The sequence below is a fragment of the Octopus bimaculoides genome, chromosome 7 (assembly GCF_001194135.2).
Source record: "Octopus bimaculoides isolate UCB-OBI-ISO-001 chromosome 7, ASM119413v2, whole genome shotgun sequence".
In the NCBI taxonomy this organism is placed as follows: Eukaryota; Metazoa; Mollusca; class Cephalopoda; order Octopoda; family Octopodidae; genus Octopus; species Octopus bimaculoides.
The window spans coordinates 41864953-41878625 of NC_068987.1; the positions used below are offsets into that span (position 1 = coordinate 41864953).

Consider the following 13673-nt stretch of genomic DNA (forward strand, 5'->3'; position numbering starts at 1 on the left):
CTAGTTGGCGTAGAGAGTGACGTAGAACCGTCAACTAGCCTCCGTTGCCTGACATCTACCAATAATTTAAAGTGATTCAAAAAATCAGCACCCACAATAGGATGTAGTATGTCAGCAATGACAAAAACCCATTGAAAATCTCGATGATGATTAATATCCAGGCATAAAGAAACCTGACCAAAAGTAGCTATGGGAGACGAGTCGATAGCATGCAAAACAATGGAAGAACGCTTAGGCTTGTCTGTAGTGAGACGAAGAGGCCTAATGCTACAAGAACCAGTGTCAACCATGAAGAATTTCTTCGACACCAGATCTTTCACAAAGAGTGCACGATAAGTAGAGAGGGAAGAGGAGGAAGTTGACGTGCTAACTCCTCCAAAACTAGTTTCCAGAGGGTTTTAAACTACAAGGCTGGATGCACTTGTGCACTTTATCTGCAAAGTTGGAGTGGTACCAACACAGCCTGGAGTGTGACCGAGAGGCACGAGGGGCAGAACGACTGCGACTACACGAACGCGAAAAACATGTATTATCCTGGCACAACGAGTCCATCCATTGTGTGAGCACATCCAGCTTGTCAGAAATGGCATCATGTGACAAGGAAGAGGAATTAAATGAGGCTGCCAAAGGGGCCTTAGAACAAACGCAAGCACCATGTGATGATGGCTGTCTGGAAAATTCTAAAATTTTGTCCACCATAGTGGCGATCTGATCAACGGTGTTGTACTCGAGAGCCATGGCCAAGATCATCTGTATGTCAGAAGGCAATCTGGAAAAGAAAATTTGCTGCAGAAGAGGCGCATCAGTGGGATCACCACTTGATTCACTCAGACGGCGCAAAAACTGTGACAGGGTTCTGTCCCCCAATTCTTCGTCTGCCATTAGTTCGCTGAAGTGGCTCTCCACAGACCTGGTGTTGCAACACTGAATCTCCGCTTTAACAGACGCATAAGTGGCGTCTGGGCTAGGATCTGTAACTAGATCCCTAGCAGAGGTGGCGAGTGGAGCGGCCATGCCACAATACAAAAGCTGCAATTGCTGTGTGGGAGAAATGCCATGAGCCGAAAAATAGGCCTCAATCTGTGCAAACCACAGAGTTGCATCTCCTGTAAAAAGAGGTAACGTTGGGAGAGACATGATGTTTGTTCAAGACACCTGTAACAGGGAAGGAAGAAAGTGAGTGGAAACAAAGCGATGAGAAAAAAGCAGAAAGATCTCAGAGATGAAACACGAGAAATAAAGAAACCGACCAGTGAACCGACAGAAATATTTTCGTGGAGCAGTGTGTGCACAAAAAGGGTAAAAAAAATCTGAAGAAAACAATTTTTTTTGGTTTGTTGTGTACTGTATGCAGGGAAAAAAAATTCACCAACCTTTGTCGCGCTGAAAAAAAATGAAAAACAAGAAAAAGCACCAGAAAATTAGTGTGCGTGTGTGTACTGTGTGTTTGTTTGTAAGGCTGTCCTGCTGTTTTTTTTTTCTCTTGAGAATCTGAAAAAAATTAATTTTGCTAGAAGACGAAAGTCAGAAGGTTAATGTCACTACTAAAAATAGTAGTTGAAAAAAAGCTGTAGAAGCACGTGGTTGAAGAAAGATTGCTCCACAACCCTGATTATGAGCACATGATATCGGCGTTGGTCTGTGTTTTTCTGCCCAAATTGTTGCGGCTTGATGTCGGAATGACGAAATAACATGAGCATAGACTGACGTGTGAATTTGGTGTTAGTGGAAAAGCTCCGTTTTCCCTTTCACCATTGTGAAAACAGGCGCTAGTTAGAATCTTGGCTGTTAATGTCCTTCATCGAGGTCACCAATTGTAGGAAGTGAATAGCGGAACAAGAATATCCAAACAAATAACAATATTTTTCGTCTGTACAAGCGTTACATCTTGGGACGATCAGTAGCCAGGTCACCTTGGTGTGGAAGCAGCAGAGTCGGTTTAATCACAATTGTGAAGGCATTCTTCAGAGGTTAGCCAACGTCGTGTGATGCCTTCAGTATTCCAGCTACACGGAGCTGGTCGAGTAGCATGCAGCTCGATCGACAGCAGAGGCGAAGAGAAAGAATGGCAGCCAAGCCTAGCGGCTGCTGATGACTGTGGATGAACATAAGTGGCTTCCAGCAAGCCTTCCAGAAGGCTCTAATTCCTGCGCATGCATGGATGAAAATCCCAAAATGGCGACTGGAACCAGGTGTCACTACAAAAGATATGGAAGTTTTTACAAATCACTACAACTGTTTCGACACATCTAGCATCAATACCTCAAGGGTGGAATACTTAACAATTGGTTCAGGAGCATCCAATGGTGCAGATGTGTCTCTTCGGGTGATAAACAGATACAACTCATTAAAATAACAGTTCTGCAATGTATCTTCTTCAGTCTTGTGAAGAAAAGCAGCAAATCAAAGGATATAGCTTCATTTGTATAGATCAATAATAAAATAACAGCTTCAAAAAAGAAACCAACATGCAATACAGTGAAAAACGTATTAAATCTAACCATTAACGGATATAGGTGTATAAATGCCCTTGTGTAGTTTGTATGAGGCATGTACACTCACTTATACAAATAGATATGAAAGTGTTTGATGTTTATAAGAATGGGGAGGTTAAAGCTAAATTTAATTCATCCATACCTTAAGGTGGATTTACATTAATATTTACTCAAATTCATTCTCACTGCATTGTGTGAAAGTGCATTTATATGCATGTAAGCATCTTGAGAGTTTTTCAGAAATTCTATTAATATCCCCACCTTTGAATTGAAAGATAGTTTTAATTATTAATAGTAGGAATATGTACATTAAATTATTGAATTATTCTGGAGTCAAATTTACTACAATAAAGAAATATGTAATGACCATTATTTGCTTTGTCTTGTATACCACTCTGTGTACAAAACAGTATAACTGGAACACCACCATGGATTTACAGTATGGAATGAATGGTCATGAACTATAACCCCTGCCACAAGAATATGTGAAGTTCTTTACTAATCTAAACAATATTGTTAGCCTAGTTTACTAACAAAGCGCTTAAGTGTTTTGCCCGGATTGATAATCCTTCACTAATAACTTTGTTATATATATATATATTATGTAGTTGTTGGCTATGGTTAGTCAGAAAGTTACCATTGGTTTCACATCTATTATTGCTCTTAGCAATATAGGCAACTCATCAGACCTGATGGCTGGAGGCACATAACCTCTTTTAAATAACCAAGATCATATAATTCCATGTCCATAAATTTTATAGAATTAAAAAGGTTATGTGCCATCAGCCAGCAGGTCTGATTAGTTGCCTATATTGCTAAGAGCAATAATAAACATAAAACCAATGCTAATTTTCTAACTGACCATAACTAACAAACAACTGCATCACATATTACTGCTCAAAAACTCTGTTTTGCATATGCTTTATTTTCGGACTTATGAACAACTAACTGGTTTTATATATATATATATATATATATATATATCATCATCATCATCATCGTTTAATGTCCACTTTCCATGCTAGCATGGGTTGGACAATTTGACTGAGGACAGGTGAACCAGATGGCTGCATCAGGCTCCAATCTGATCTGGCAGAGTTTCTACAACTGGATGCCCTTCCTTCCTAACGCCAACCACTCTGAGAGTGTAGTGGGTGCTTTTATGTGTCACCAGAACAAGGGCCAGTCAGGCGGTACTGGCAACGGCCACACTCAAAATGTTGTTTTTTATATGCCACCTGCACAGGAGCCAGTCAGCGGCACTGGCAACAACATCGCTCAAATGTTTTTTCACATGCCACCAGCACAAGTGCCAGTAAGGCAATGCTGGTAACGATCACGCTCAAATGGTGCCACTGGCATGGAAACCAGACAGTTGCTCTGGCAATGATCACGCTCGAATGGCAGAGGTGCCAGTCATCAAATTTGGTTCAATTACGATTTCGATTTCACTTGCTCCAACAGGTCTTTGCAAGCAGAGTTTAGTGTCCAATGAATGAAAGGTTGGCATGAGTGCCAGTCATCGAATTTGGTTCGATTTCGATTTCACTTGCCTCAACAGGTTTTTGCAAGCAGAGTTTAGTATCCAATGAAGTAAAGCTATGCATAAGTGGGCTGGCTACACCCCTGGCAGAGGCCACGGATTATGGTCTCACTTGGTTTGCCGGGTCTTCTCACACACTGCATATTTCCAAAGGTATCAGTCACTAGTCATTGCCTCAGTAAGGCCTGTAGTGACGCCTTTATAGCAGACGACATTTTTGGAGTTTCTATCCACGCATGCGCAGGGACTAGTTCCGGTAGGAATACAGGAAGAGTCTCATGCGCATGCGTAGTCATCGATATCCAAGCTTCGTGCGGATTTTCATCCTCTTTCTCGCTGGCCGGCGAAGGGCCTGGACGTCGTAGCAGCCTCTTTCCAACATTCCAACTCTGGAGCTAGAGAAATAACCACGCAACATCATTGACGGCGTCTCAGTAACCAAAGGGCGAAGTGCTGCCGAATTCTATTGTAATAAATATTGTTGTGTTGACAGTTCAGAATCTGCGTTCCGTTGTTTCTTCAAGAAATTTAATGTACAGAAGCAGAGTACATCTAATGGTGTATAACCACTTCCCTACAAGCCTAATGTTCAGAGGTTGTGCTTCACGACCTCATCCCAGGTCTTCCACAGGTTCCCTCAATCGCTAGGGTGTGGCTCTTTTTCACACAACTATCCTCATCCATTCTTGCCAATTGTCACTCTTGCACACCACAACTGATGCTTCTTTGGTCCAACTTTTCTCTCAAGGTACTTACACTCTGTCGTGTTTGCTCACTGACATTACACATCCATTGAAGCATACTGGCTTCATTTCTTGCAAGCTTACGCATGTCCTCAGCAGTCACAGCCCATGTTTCACTGTCATGAAGCATGGCTGTTCATACACATGCGTCATATAGTCTGCCTTTGACAGGTCCCTTGACACCAACAGAGGTAAGAGCTCTCTGAACTTTGCCCAGGCTATCCTTATTCTAGCAGCTACACTTTCAGTGCACCCTCTGCTGCTACTGACTAAGTAACAAGCTATCAACTACTTCTAGTTTTTACTCCCTGGAATGTGGCAAAAGTTGTTCTCGCATTTTCAGTGTTTATTGCTCCTGAGCATCTGCCACATACAAAAACTATCTTCCTACTTAGTCTTCCTTTGATATTGCTGCACCACTTATGTGTCCATAGCTTACACTGGGTACATCTTATAGAGTTCCTACCAACACCTTTTCTACAGATTGAGCAGGGCCATCTACCTGAAGGGGCTTGTGTTTTGTCTACCAATTAGCACAAGGTCATCAGCATAGAGGAGCTCCCAGGGGCATCCTGTTTTGAATTCCTGTGTTATTGCCTGAAGGACTATGATAAATAAGAGGGGGCTGAGGAGTGAACCTTGATGGACCCCTACCTCTATCCGGAATTCTTCACTGTACTTGTTGCCAACCCTCACCTTACCGACAGCATCCCTGTACAAGGCTCGCACAGCTCTCACTATCCATTCATCTATCCCTAGTTTCCTCATTGACCAGCAGATAAGGGAATGGGGGACCCTGTCAAAGGCTTTCGCCATGTCAGTGAAAGCCAGGTACAAAGGTTTATCTTTGGCTAGGTATTTCTCCTGCAGCTGTCTTACCAGAAATATAGCATCAGTGGTGCTTTTCCCTGGCATGAACCGAAACTGCATCTCATCTAAACTGACTCTCTCCCTCATTAGTTGGGCTATGACCCTCTCCATGACTTTCATTACCTGATCCAACAACTTGATACCTCTGTAATTATTTGTATTTAATGTGTCACCTTTACCTTTGTAGCAGTTGACTATGGTGCTGCTACACCAGTCATTGGGTATGACTTCTTTGTGTATCACCTGGTTAACAATATGGGTGACTAGGCTATAGCTGACACTGCCAGATATTTTGATCATCTCTGCAGTGATTCCGGATGGGCCGGGGGCTTTCCCTGTCTTCATACTCTTAATTGCTTTATCTACCATGGTACTGTCAACTTGGGTTGACATTCGGCAGACTCTCTTTCTCCCATTCATTCTCTTCATTTAGCAACCCTTCATAGTTCCATCTCCATACCTCTCTCTTTGCAGCCTCATTTAATGCAAGTGAACCATCATCCATGTGGACACATTTCTCTTCTATGACAACATGATTCTCTCTCACACACTGTCTTGCAACACGAAATACCTCAAGTCTTTGGTCCTCATGGCACAGAACATTGGCAAATTTTTTCTTATCTGCTTCCCCTCTACCTAAATAAACCTATATATATGAGGGGAGTGCTGAAAGGTCCCTGGCTTTGGATAAAAGAAGATACAGGAGGATCAGTTAATTATGATGTTATTCAACATATTCCCCTGAGTCACACACTTATTGCAGCCTGTAAAAGAACTCGGAAGGTCATACCTCCAACCAGGATTTTCCGGCTGTACCACCATCTTGCTGTCTCCAAAAAGCTACAAAGGTAAACAAGGGGATTATTTCCCATTGGCTATCAGCTTCTGGCTGCACCATTATCCTGCAGATCCCAAAATGCCAACAGGAATTTCCCCAAATGCAAACATGGCCCAAAAATCTCCATTCTGGAGTTAAGAATGCTCTCTGGCTTTTAGAATTTTCACACATTCAGCTATGCATAACTTGCAGTACTTCGTCCTGGGTTTTCGAGGATTTTCCATGAGATTGAGTGTGAGATTTCATCATCTCTTAGTTGCCAGACGTAACTAGCTAGCGATGTTATGTATCTCCTTTCTGGGACCCTGAAGGAGGGTTTATGGTTGGAAATGCGTTGCTTGAAAGAATTCTCAGTACATCCAATGTATTTCCATGGGTATGGGTTGTCATTACTGCACCTGTTACTATTGCTGCAGTTGTTGTTGCTGTTGATACTGGAGCTGGGGGTACTGGTGTTGGTGCCAGTGGAGGTGGTACTGCTGGAGGTGGTGGCAGTGTTGTCAGTAATGTTATCGCCCCTGTGTGTGCTGCTGGTGCTGCACCTGTTGTTGTGGTTATTGTTGCCATTGTTGTTGTTGTCGATAATGTTGTTGTTGCTGCTGCTGTCATCGATATTGCTGTTGTTGGAACCAAGGCTGCTAGTGTTGTTGTTGGTGCTGCTGATGTTGTTGCTGCTGCTGTCATCGATATTGCTGTTGTTGGAGCCAGGGCTGCTGGTGTTCATGATTGTGGTGGGGTTTACATTGGTAATGCTATCATCACTGCCAGTTATAGAGAAGTCACTGTTGTTGTTAATATTGTTGATATTGTAGTTATTGTTGTTGTTATTACTATTATCATTGCCGTCTTCACCAATGGTGGGAGAGCCGCCACTGCTGTTAGAGGTGTCATTAGCTGTGTTTATGCCGGTGCTTCTGCTTAGGCTGCTGCCATTGCTGTTGTTGTTGTTATAGCTGGCGATGTTTCTGCTGCTACTATAGGGTTGTTAGGTCTGCTACTGGTAAGGCTGGCACTGATGGCAATGTTGCTGCTGTTGATGTTAGTGTTGTCCTTGCTGTCATTGTTGCTGCTATTGCTGATGTCACTAATGCTGTCCACTGTGATGATGGTGTTGTTGGCCCTGTTCTCGTGCCTTTGGCTGCTATTGCTCCTGCTGATGGTATTGGCAGGGTTCGCTAGTACTTCAGCTTGATAGACAGCCCCTTTGGTTTCGTAGCAGCCTCCTACCAAGCAATTGTTGCGGTTCCTGCATGAACAACCTGCCTCTTCTTGTGGTTTAGGGGTGCTAACTAGGATGCTCTTAATATTGGGGGCACAACTAAATGAAACCCTAATGTCATGCCTGTTGAAAATGGGCCTGTTCCTATGGGAGCTAGTGAAGTGCTTGTCTATTAATTTAAGGAATAGTCTACCTATGGGCGTTATTATGTTAAGGGAGAAGATGGGGGCAAACCAAATTGTATTCCTGCGGCGCTTCTTTCTGTGGCTGTTGGGTTCCAGCATATAGGAGATGTGGTCCCTAAAACCACTGGCAGCTAGGGTTTCATTATAGTATGGGGCTGCTGTGTTGAAGGCCTCTTGGTTAGAGGAAAGGCTCGAAATCTTCTTACTAATACCCTTTACCAGGTTGTTGAACATTATGGGTGGGTGACAGGAGGCTGTGTTGATGTATGTTAGCCTCGCATTTGGTTTGTGGTAGGGCCTTTGAGCACCAGAGCCCAAATCGAGTGTAACATCCAAGAAGTCTGCTAAGGTGAGGTTGGTCTCTATGATGATCTTCAATCCCACAGAGGCAAACGTGCTGATTAAGTCTTTCCTAGCCTGTCTAGTGTATGGCTGCTTGCTCCCCTAGAGATGGCCAAGGGGTCATCTTTGTAGGGGCCAAAGAGAACAGAGGGGAACTTTTACCTAAGGGTATCTAGGATATACAACCCTATGAGGTCACATACGTCAGCGCTGTTGTAGGCCCCTATCGCTACATCTAAGGAGCCCGTGGAGTCAGATTGCTTGACTCATGCTGAACCTCTGTTGAACAGCACTGTCTTTTTGGCATGCATAATAATATCTACATCTCTTTTGCTAATGCTAGTGAAGCCCCTAGCAAAAGAAAGCGTTTTGGTCAGTAGCCCTTTTGATATAGATGGGTAAAAATTGACTATATCAAATTGGATGATCCTTGCTCTGCCTCTTTCCTTGGTGTAAAACCATACGGTCACTTTGCTGGTGCTGTGCAACAAGGAAAGGTTGGTGGCTCACTTTATGACATTGTTGATATCTCTCAATATGTGTTTGCTCACCAGAGCAATTTCAGATTTGGCTAGATTGATCAGGTGGCATTTATGGTTAGAAGCAAAGTTCAGTTTATGATCTTTTATGGTGATGAAAGCGTTTCTTTTAGCTAGGATCTCTACTCTATCTGCTATCTCTAGTTCATAAGCTAATTTTTTGGCTTCACTATTGATGTTGCTATGTGTGCAGGGGCAGGGGGGGCACCTATACTTTTGTGTGATTTTATTTTCTAGTAGTCTATCGTATTCTAGGATGTCTAACCTATATAAATTTTTCGTCTTTTCAGAGAAGATTAGGGACCTATCTGAGCTTTTAATCTTTTAATATATATATATATATATATGTATATATTTAGACTCGTCCCCAGTTCTTCAACATAAAACCAGACTGAAGTCAATTCCTAGTACAATAAGTGAGGGAAAAATGCAATACTGTCCTAAGAAGGTGCCACCTTCCAACCATGTGTTTTTCTGATAGACACACACTCATTGCATCCTCTTCAAGAGAGTAGTGACGCCTAATACCAGTCACCATTTTGGGAAGTTCGTCCACGCATGCACAGGGACATGTCTTCCAGAAGGTATGCAGGAAGTCCCTCATGCACATGCGTGGTCATCCTATATTAAAGCGTTCCCGCCTTTTCTCAACCTCTTAGTGCTGCACATTCGAGGAGACACGAGGTCCCTAAGAGCCACTCCGTAACTCTACCTTTGAGTCTACTCAACTGAGACTGAAGAATGATTTAATCAACCAGCATCGACACCGTCTTCACACCAACCATAAAGGGTGACCTGGCAATTCCATTACCCGAGATGTAGGCTGAGCACCTCATAATAAATATTTGTTATGCTGTTATTCAATTTATCCAGCATGTTCGTTTTTATTGAAGAGAATTGATTTGTATGGGATAGGGTTACCCATTGATGGTGGCCCTATCACCTACAGGAGCACCACCATTAAATTTTCCCATGAAGGATCTTCTTGCTCACATAGTGTCTTTTTGTACATAATTTTCTTTTAAGGATGCCACGTTTCTCTTGCAAGTAAGAAACACATCATTCTCAGTTTCCAATTTCCCCATTAAATGAGTCAGCTGTGGTCATACTTCTATTTAGGTTGAAAAGGTTCAGGAAAATATACAGTTCAAAATTATGAAAAATGAGGTTGTGACAGGACAGCAACTGAAAATATCTATTCATTTCTCAAAAAAAGCACCAGTGAAAACAACAAAAATGAGATAATACAAATGTTCAGAAAATAAGCACTTGGAATTTTAAGCAGACTATACTAGGGTTTGTTACTATGGAAACGGTCACCAATATGTCTGTGGCTTTTGACTGGCTAAAATTACCCAAAATTTGTAAACTTTAAATGCTATTAACTTTTTATTTATTAACTTATTGCAAAAATGAATTTCATTTCCAAAATTGCATACAAAATTATATTATTGCACCAAATTTGAAAACAATTGTGTCAAAATTTTAAATTTTAAAAACTGACAGCAACAGAAAAGATCCATTATCCCACCACCCATTAAAAATTTGATTTTTCTTTTTTTCAGTTACAATCTATTCAGTTTATGGAATAAGGTAGACTTGTGACAATTGAAAAAGTATGGGCAAATTATTGCTACAAGAAAGAAAAAACTCTTTGCTTTCATTTTACAACTCTGTCATTGGATATATGAGAGATGAAAGATGTAATCACCCACTAAAATCCTCAAATTTTGAGGAGTTTTATTTATCTTGCATGATTTCAGAAAAAATTAATTTCAGCTTTAGTAAAATTCTCAAATACATACAGGTATGGCTGTGTGGCTTCCCAACTACATAATTCTGGGTTCAGTTTCACTGCATGGCATCTTGGGCAAGTGCCTTCTACTAAAGCCTTGGGCTGACTAAAGCCTGATGAGTGTATTTAGTAGACAGAAACTGAAAGAAGCCCATTGTATATTAAAATATATATATATGTGGGCATATGTCTTTGTGCCTGTGTTTGTTCCCTACCATTGCTTAACCACCACAGATGGTGTGTTCACATCCCTGTAACTTAGCAGTTTGACAAAACGGACCAATAGAATAAGTGCCAGGCTTCAAGAAAATAAGTACTGGGATTGATTTGCTTGACTAAAATTGTTCAAGGTGGTACCCCAACATGGCTGCAGTCTAATTACTGAAACTAGTAGAAAATAAAAGATAAATCTTGATGGATTTTATTTATTTGTTTTATTTTATCTAAGATATAAGGTTTTTAAATTCACTCATCATGAATTGCAAATTAAAAATGTTGATCATAATTTCAATTGGTGTTGAGCTATAATTTTGCTTGTGCGCAAGGCAAATTAAGATTTCTGATGAATTTTTAATGTCAGCTTTCCATATCCATTTCAATTTTGATGGCATACTACAAATTATTTTCGTATTGTGTTTATATAGAAATAGCAAATAATTCATACTAAAATTATGTGTATTTATACTATGTGGATCCTCGATGAACCTCTGTGTGTGTGTGTGTGTGTGTGTGTGTGTGTGTGTGTGTGCACGCATGTGTATGTGTGTGTGTGCACGCATGTGTGTGCACGCGTGTGTGTGTATGTGTGTGTGTGCATGCATGTGTGTGTGTGCTTGTGTGCATGCACATATGTGAGAGGAAAGCATAAATGCTGACAGAAGAATACACAAAAATTTTCGATGAAAATAAGGGCAATCCTTTGCTATTGGTCTCCAAATTGTTTGTTTGAGGAGGTGATGTTATTCATGCTCTGCTTCAGCCTAGCCTCTTTATCTATGTCATGAGGTAGGTTGTGTGGGTGAATGGTGTTATTTACCAATCCTGAAGGATCACCAAAATAAGTTATCTTTTACATGCCTTGTTTTATTACTTTAGTTAAATTCCCAGATAATATCCTCAGGTTTTTACCCTTCTGCTTCTAAAATCTGGTTTAAAATCTGCTCATAGCAAATGACATTTGCTTGTTTTTTTTAATTCCAAAATAAGAAAAACTTGATGCACTTTCAAAACTGGAGTTTAACCATGATTGCATTCATGCACACTACAAAAGAAATAGACCAATGACCTTTTTGAGATCTCATGCATTTCTATGCAAATAAGAAATGATGTATTAACCATTTATTATTTGCATAAATTACAAGGGTGGGCTAAAAAGTTCATAGGTTGATTTTGAAGGTGTGATGCTAGAGCTGCAAAATCTTGCATGCATTAATTTCAACTTGTCTTATTAATAACTGCATTGCTTCTTTCTAGGTAAACTGACTATTCAGAAATCACTTCAAAAGTAACTAGCAGTGAGCTCTTGAGAATCAACTAAATTTGGCACTTTTGCAGAAAAATGGTTTAGCCACCAAGGACATCTATGTTGACATGGTTGCTATATAAGGGGATGATGCTCACCTCTATCAACAGTGAAAAAATTCAACAGCTGAATTTAGGAGGGGAAGGGAGAAGTCTTGAAGAAGACTCAAGATCTGATTGTCCTGAAACTACCACAACCAAGGGAAACATTGATCGTATTCACTACATGGTGATGGATGACAGACAATTAACTGTAAATCAAATAGCCAATGCTATTAGTATATCCTGTGAGAGAGTTTAGAATATTCTGCTCAATGAACTTGGTATGACAATGGTTTCTGTTTGGTTGGTGCTATGTCTTCTCACACCTGATCAAAAGTGTACCAGGTTGATCACATCACAGGAAAATCTGACACTATTTGGAGTAGATCCTGCTAATTTCCTTGAACATTTCATAACGTGGGATGAATATTAGGTTCATCACTTTGAGCCAGAGACAAAGAGACAACCTATGCAGTGGAAATACCCCTCTTTACCTGCTCCATAGAAGGCCAAGGTCATTTCATCCACAGGGAAGGTGATGTCTCGATCTTTTGGGATGCAAAAGGCATTGTGTTTATTGATTATCTTCAGAAGAGCCATGCCATCAATGGTGAGTACTATGTCAACTTGCTGAGGCAGTTATGAAAGGCTATCAAGACCAAAAACCCAGAAAAACTGATGAAAGGACACTTTTTTCATCAGGACATTACTCCAGCACACAAACGCTTGATTTCCCTATTCTCCTGATTTGGCCCCATCTGACTATCATCTGTTCCCCAACATGAAAAAGCACTTAGTTGGGAACCAGTATCACAGTGATGATGTCATATCTGCTGTTGATGAATTTTTGACCAGGGTGAAAGGTTCTTCACCAATGGTATCCAAGCATTGCAATATCAATGAAATAAGTGTGTCAACTGCAAGTGGGACTATGTTAAATAATAAACCTTATTTAGTCCCATTCCATGAGAGTAACTTGGTCAGCCTATGAACTTTACAGTCATCCTTTGTATGATTATTTATACAAATGATGGAAGATTTGATCAGCCGCAATATATATGTTGATCTCCAAGGAACAAACCTGTGTCTGTGCATGTTTATGCCCTGTGTGTGTGTGTGCGTGCGCGTGCACGTGTGTGTAGACATGTGTGCATAAGAAAAGGCATATTTACTGAGGAGCTGTTGAGGCTGCACAACATCATCACCATCATCATCATCGTTTATCTTCCACTTTCCATGCTAGCATGGGTTGGACGATTTGACTGAGGACTGGTGAACCAGATGGCCACACCAGGCTCCAATCTGATTTGGTAGAGTTTCTACAGCTGGATGCCCTTCCTAACGCCAACCACTCTGAGAGTATAGTGCTTTTTCGTGCCACCGGCATGAAGGCCAGTCTGGAGGTACTAGCAATGGCCATGCTCGAAATGGTGTATTTTACGTGCCACCTGCACAGGAGCAAGTCCAGCGATACTGGCAACGAACTCGCTCAAATGTCTTTTCACATGCCACTGGCACAAGTGCCAGGAAGGCGACGTTGG

General features: G+C 41.2%; 1 protein-coding gene across 1 annotated transcript; it reads right to left on the reverse strand.

The window, feature by feature from the left end:
• Positions 1-381: 381 nt before the first annotated feature.
• On the reverse strand, positions 382-1137 carry LOC106878010 (uncharacterized). Its single transcript, XM_014927092.1, has one exon. It carries the CDS (start codon positions 1135-1137, stop codon positions 382-384), a length of 756 nt encoding a protein of 251 aa, XP_014782578.1.
• Between the last annotated feature and the right edge of the window lie 12536 nt (positions 1138-13673).

What these genes read in the sequence shown, in the direction of transcription:
- LOC106878010 (XM_014927092.1), bottom strand. Translation starts at nt 1,137, where the DNA reads ATGTCTCTCCCAACGTTACCTCTTTTTACAGGAGATGCAACTCTGTGG.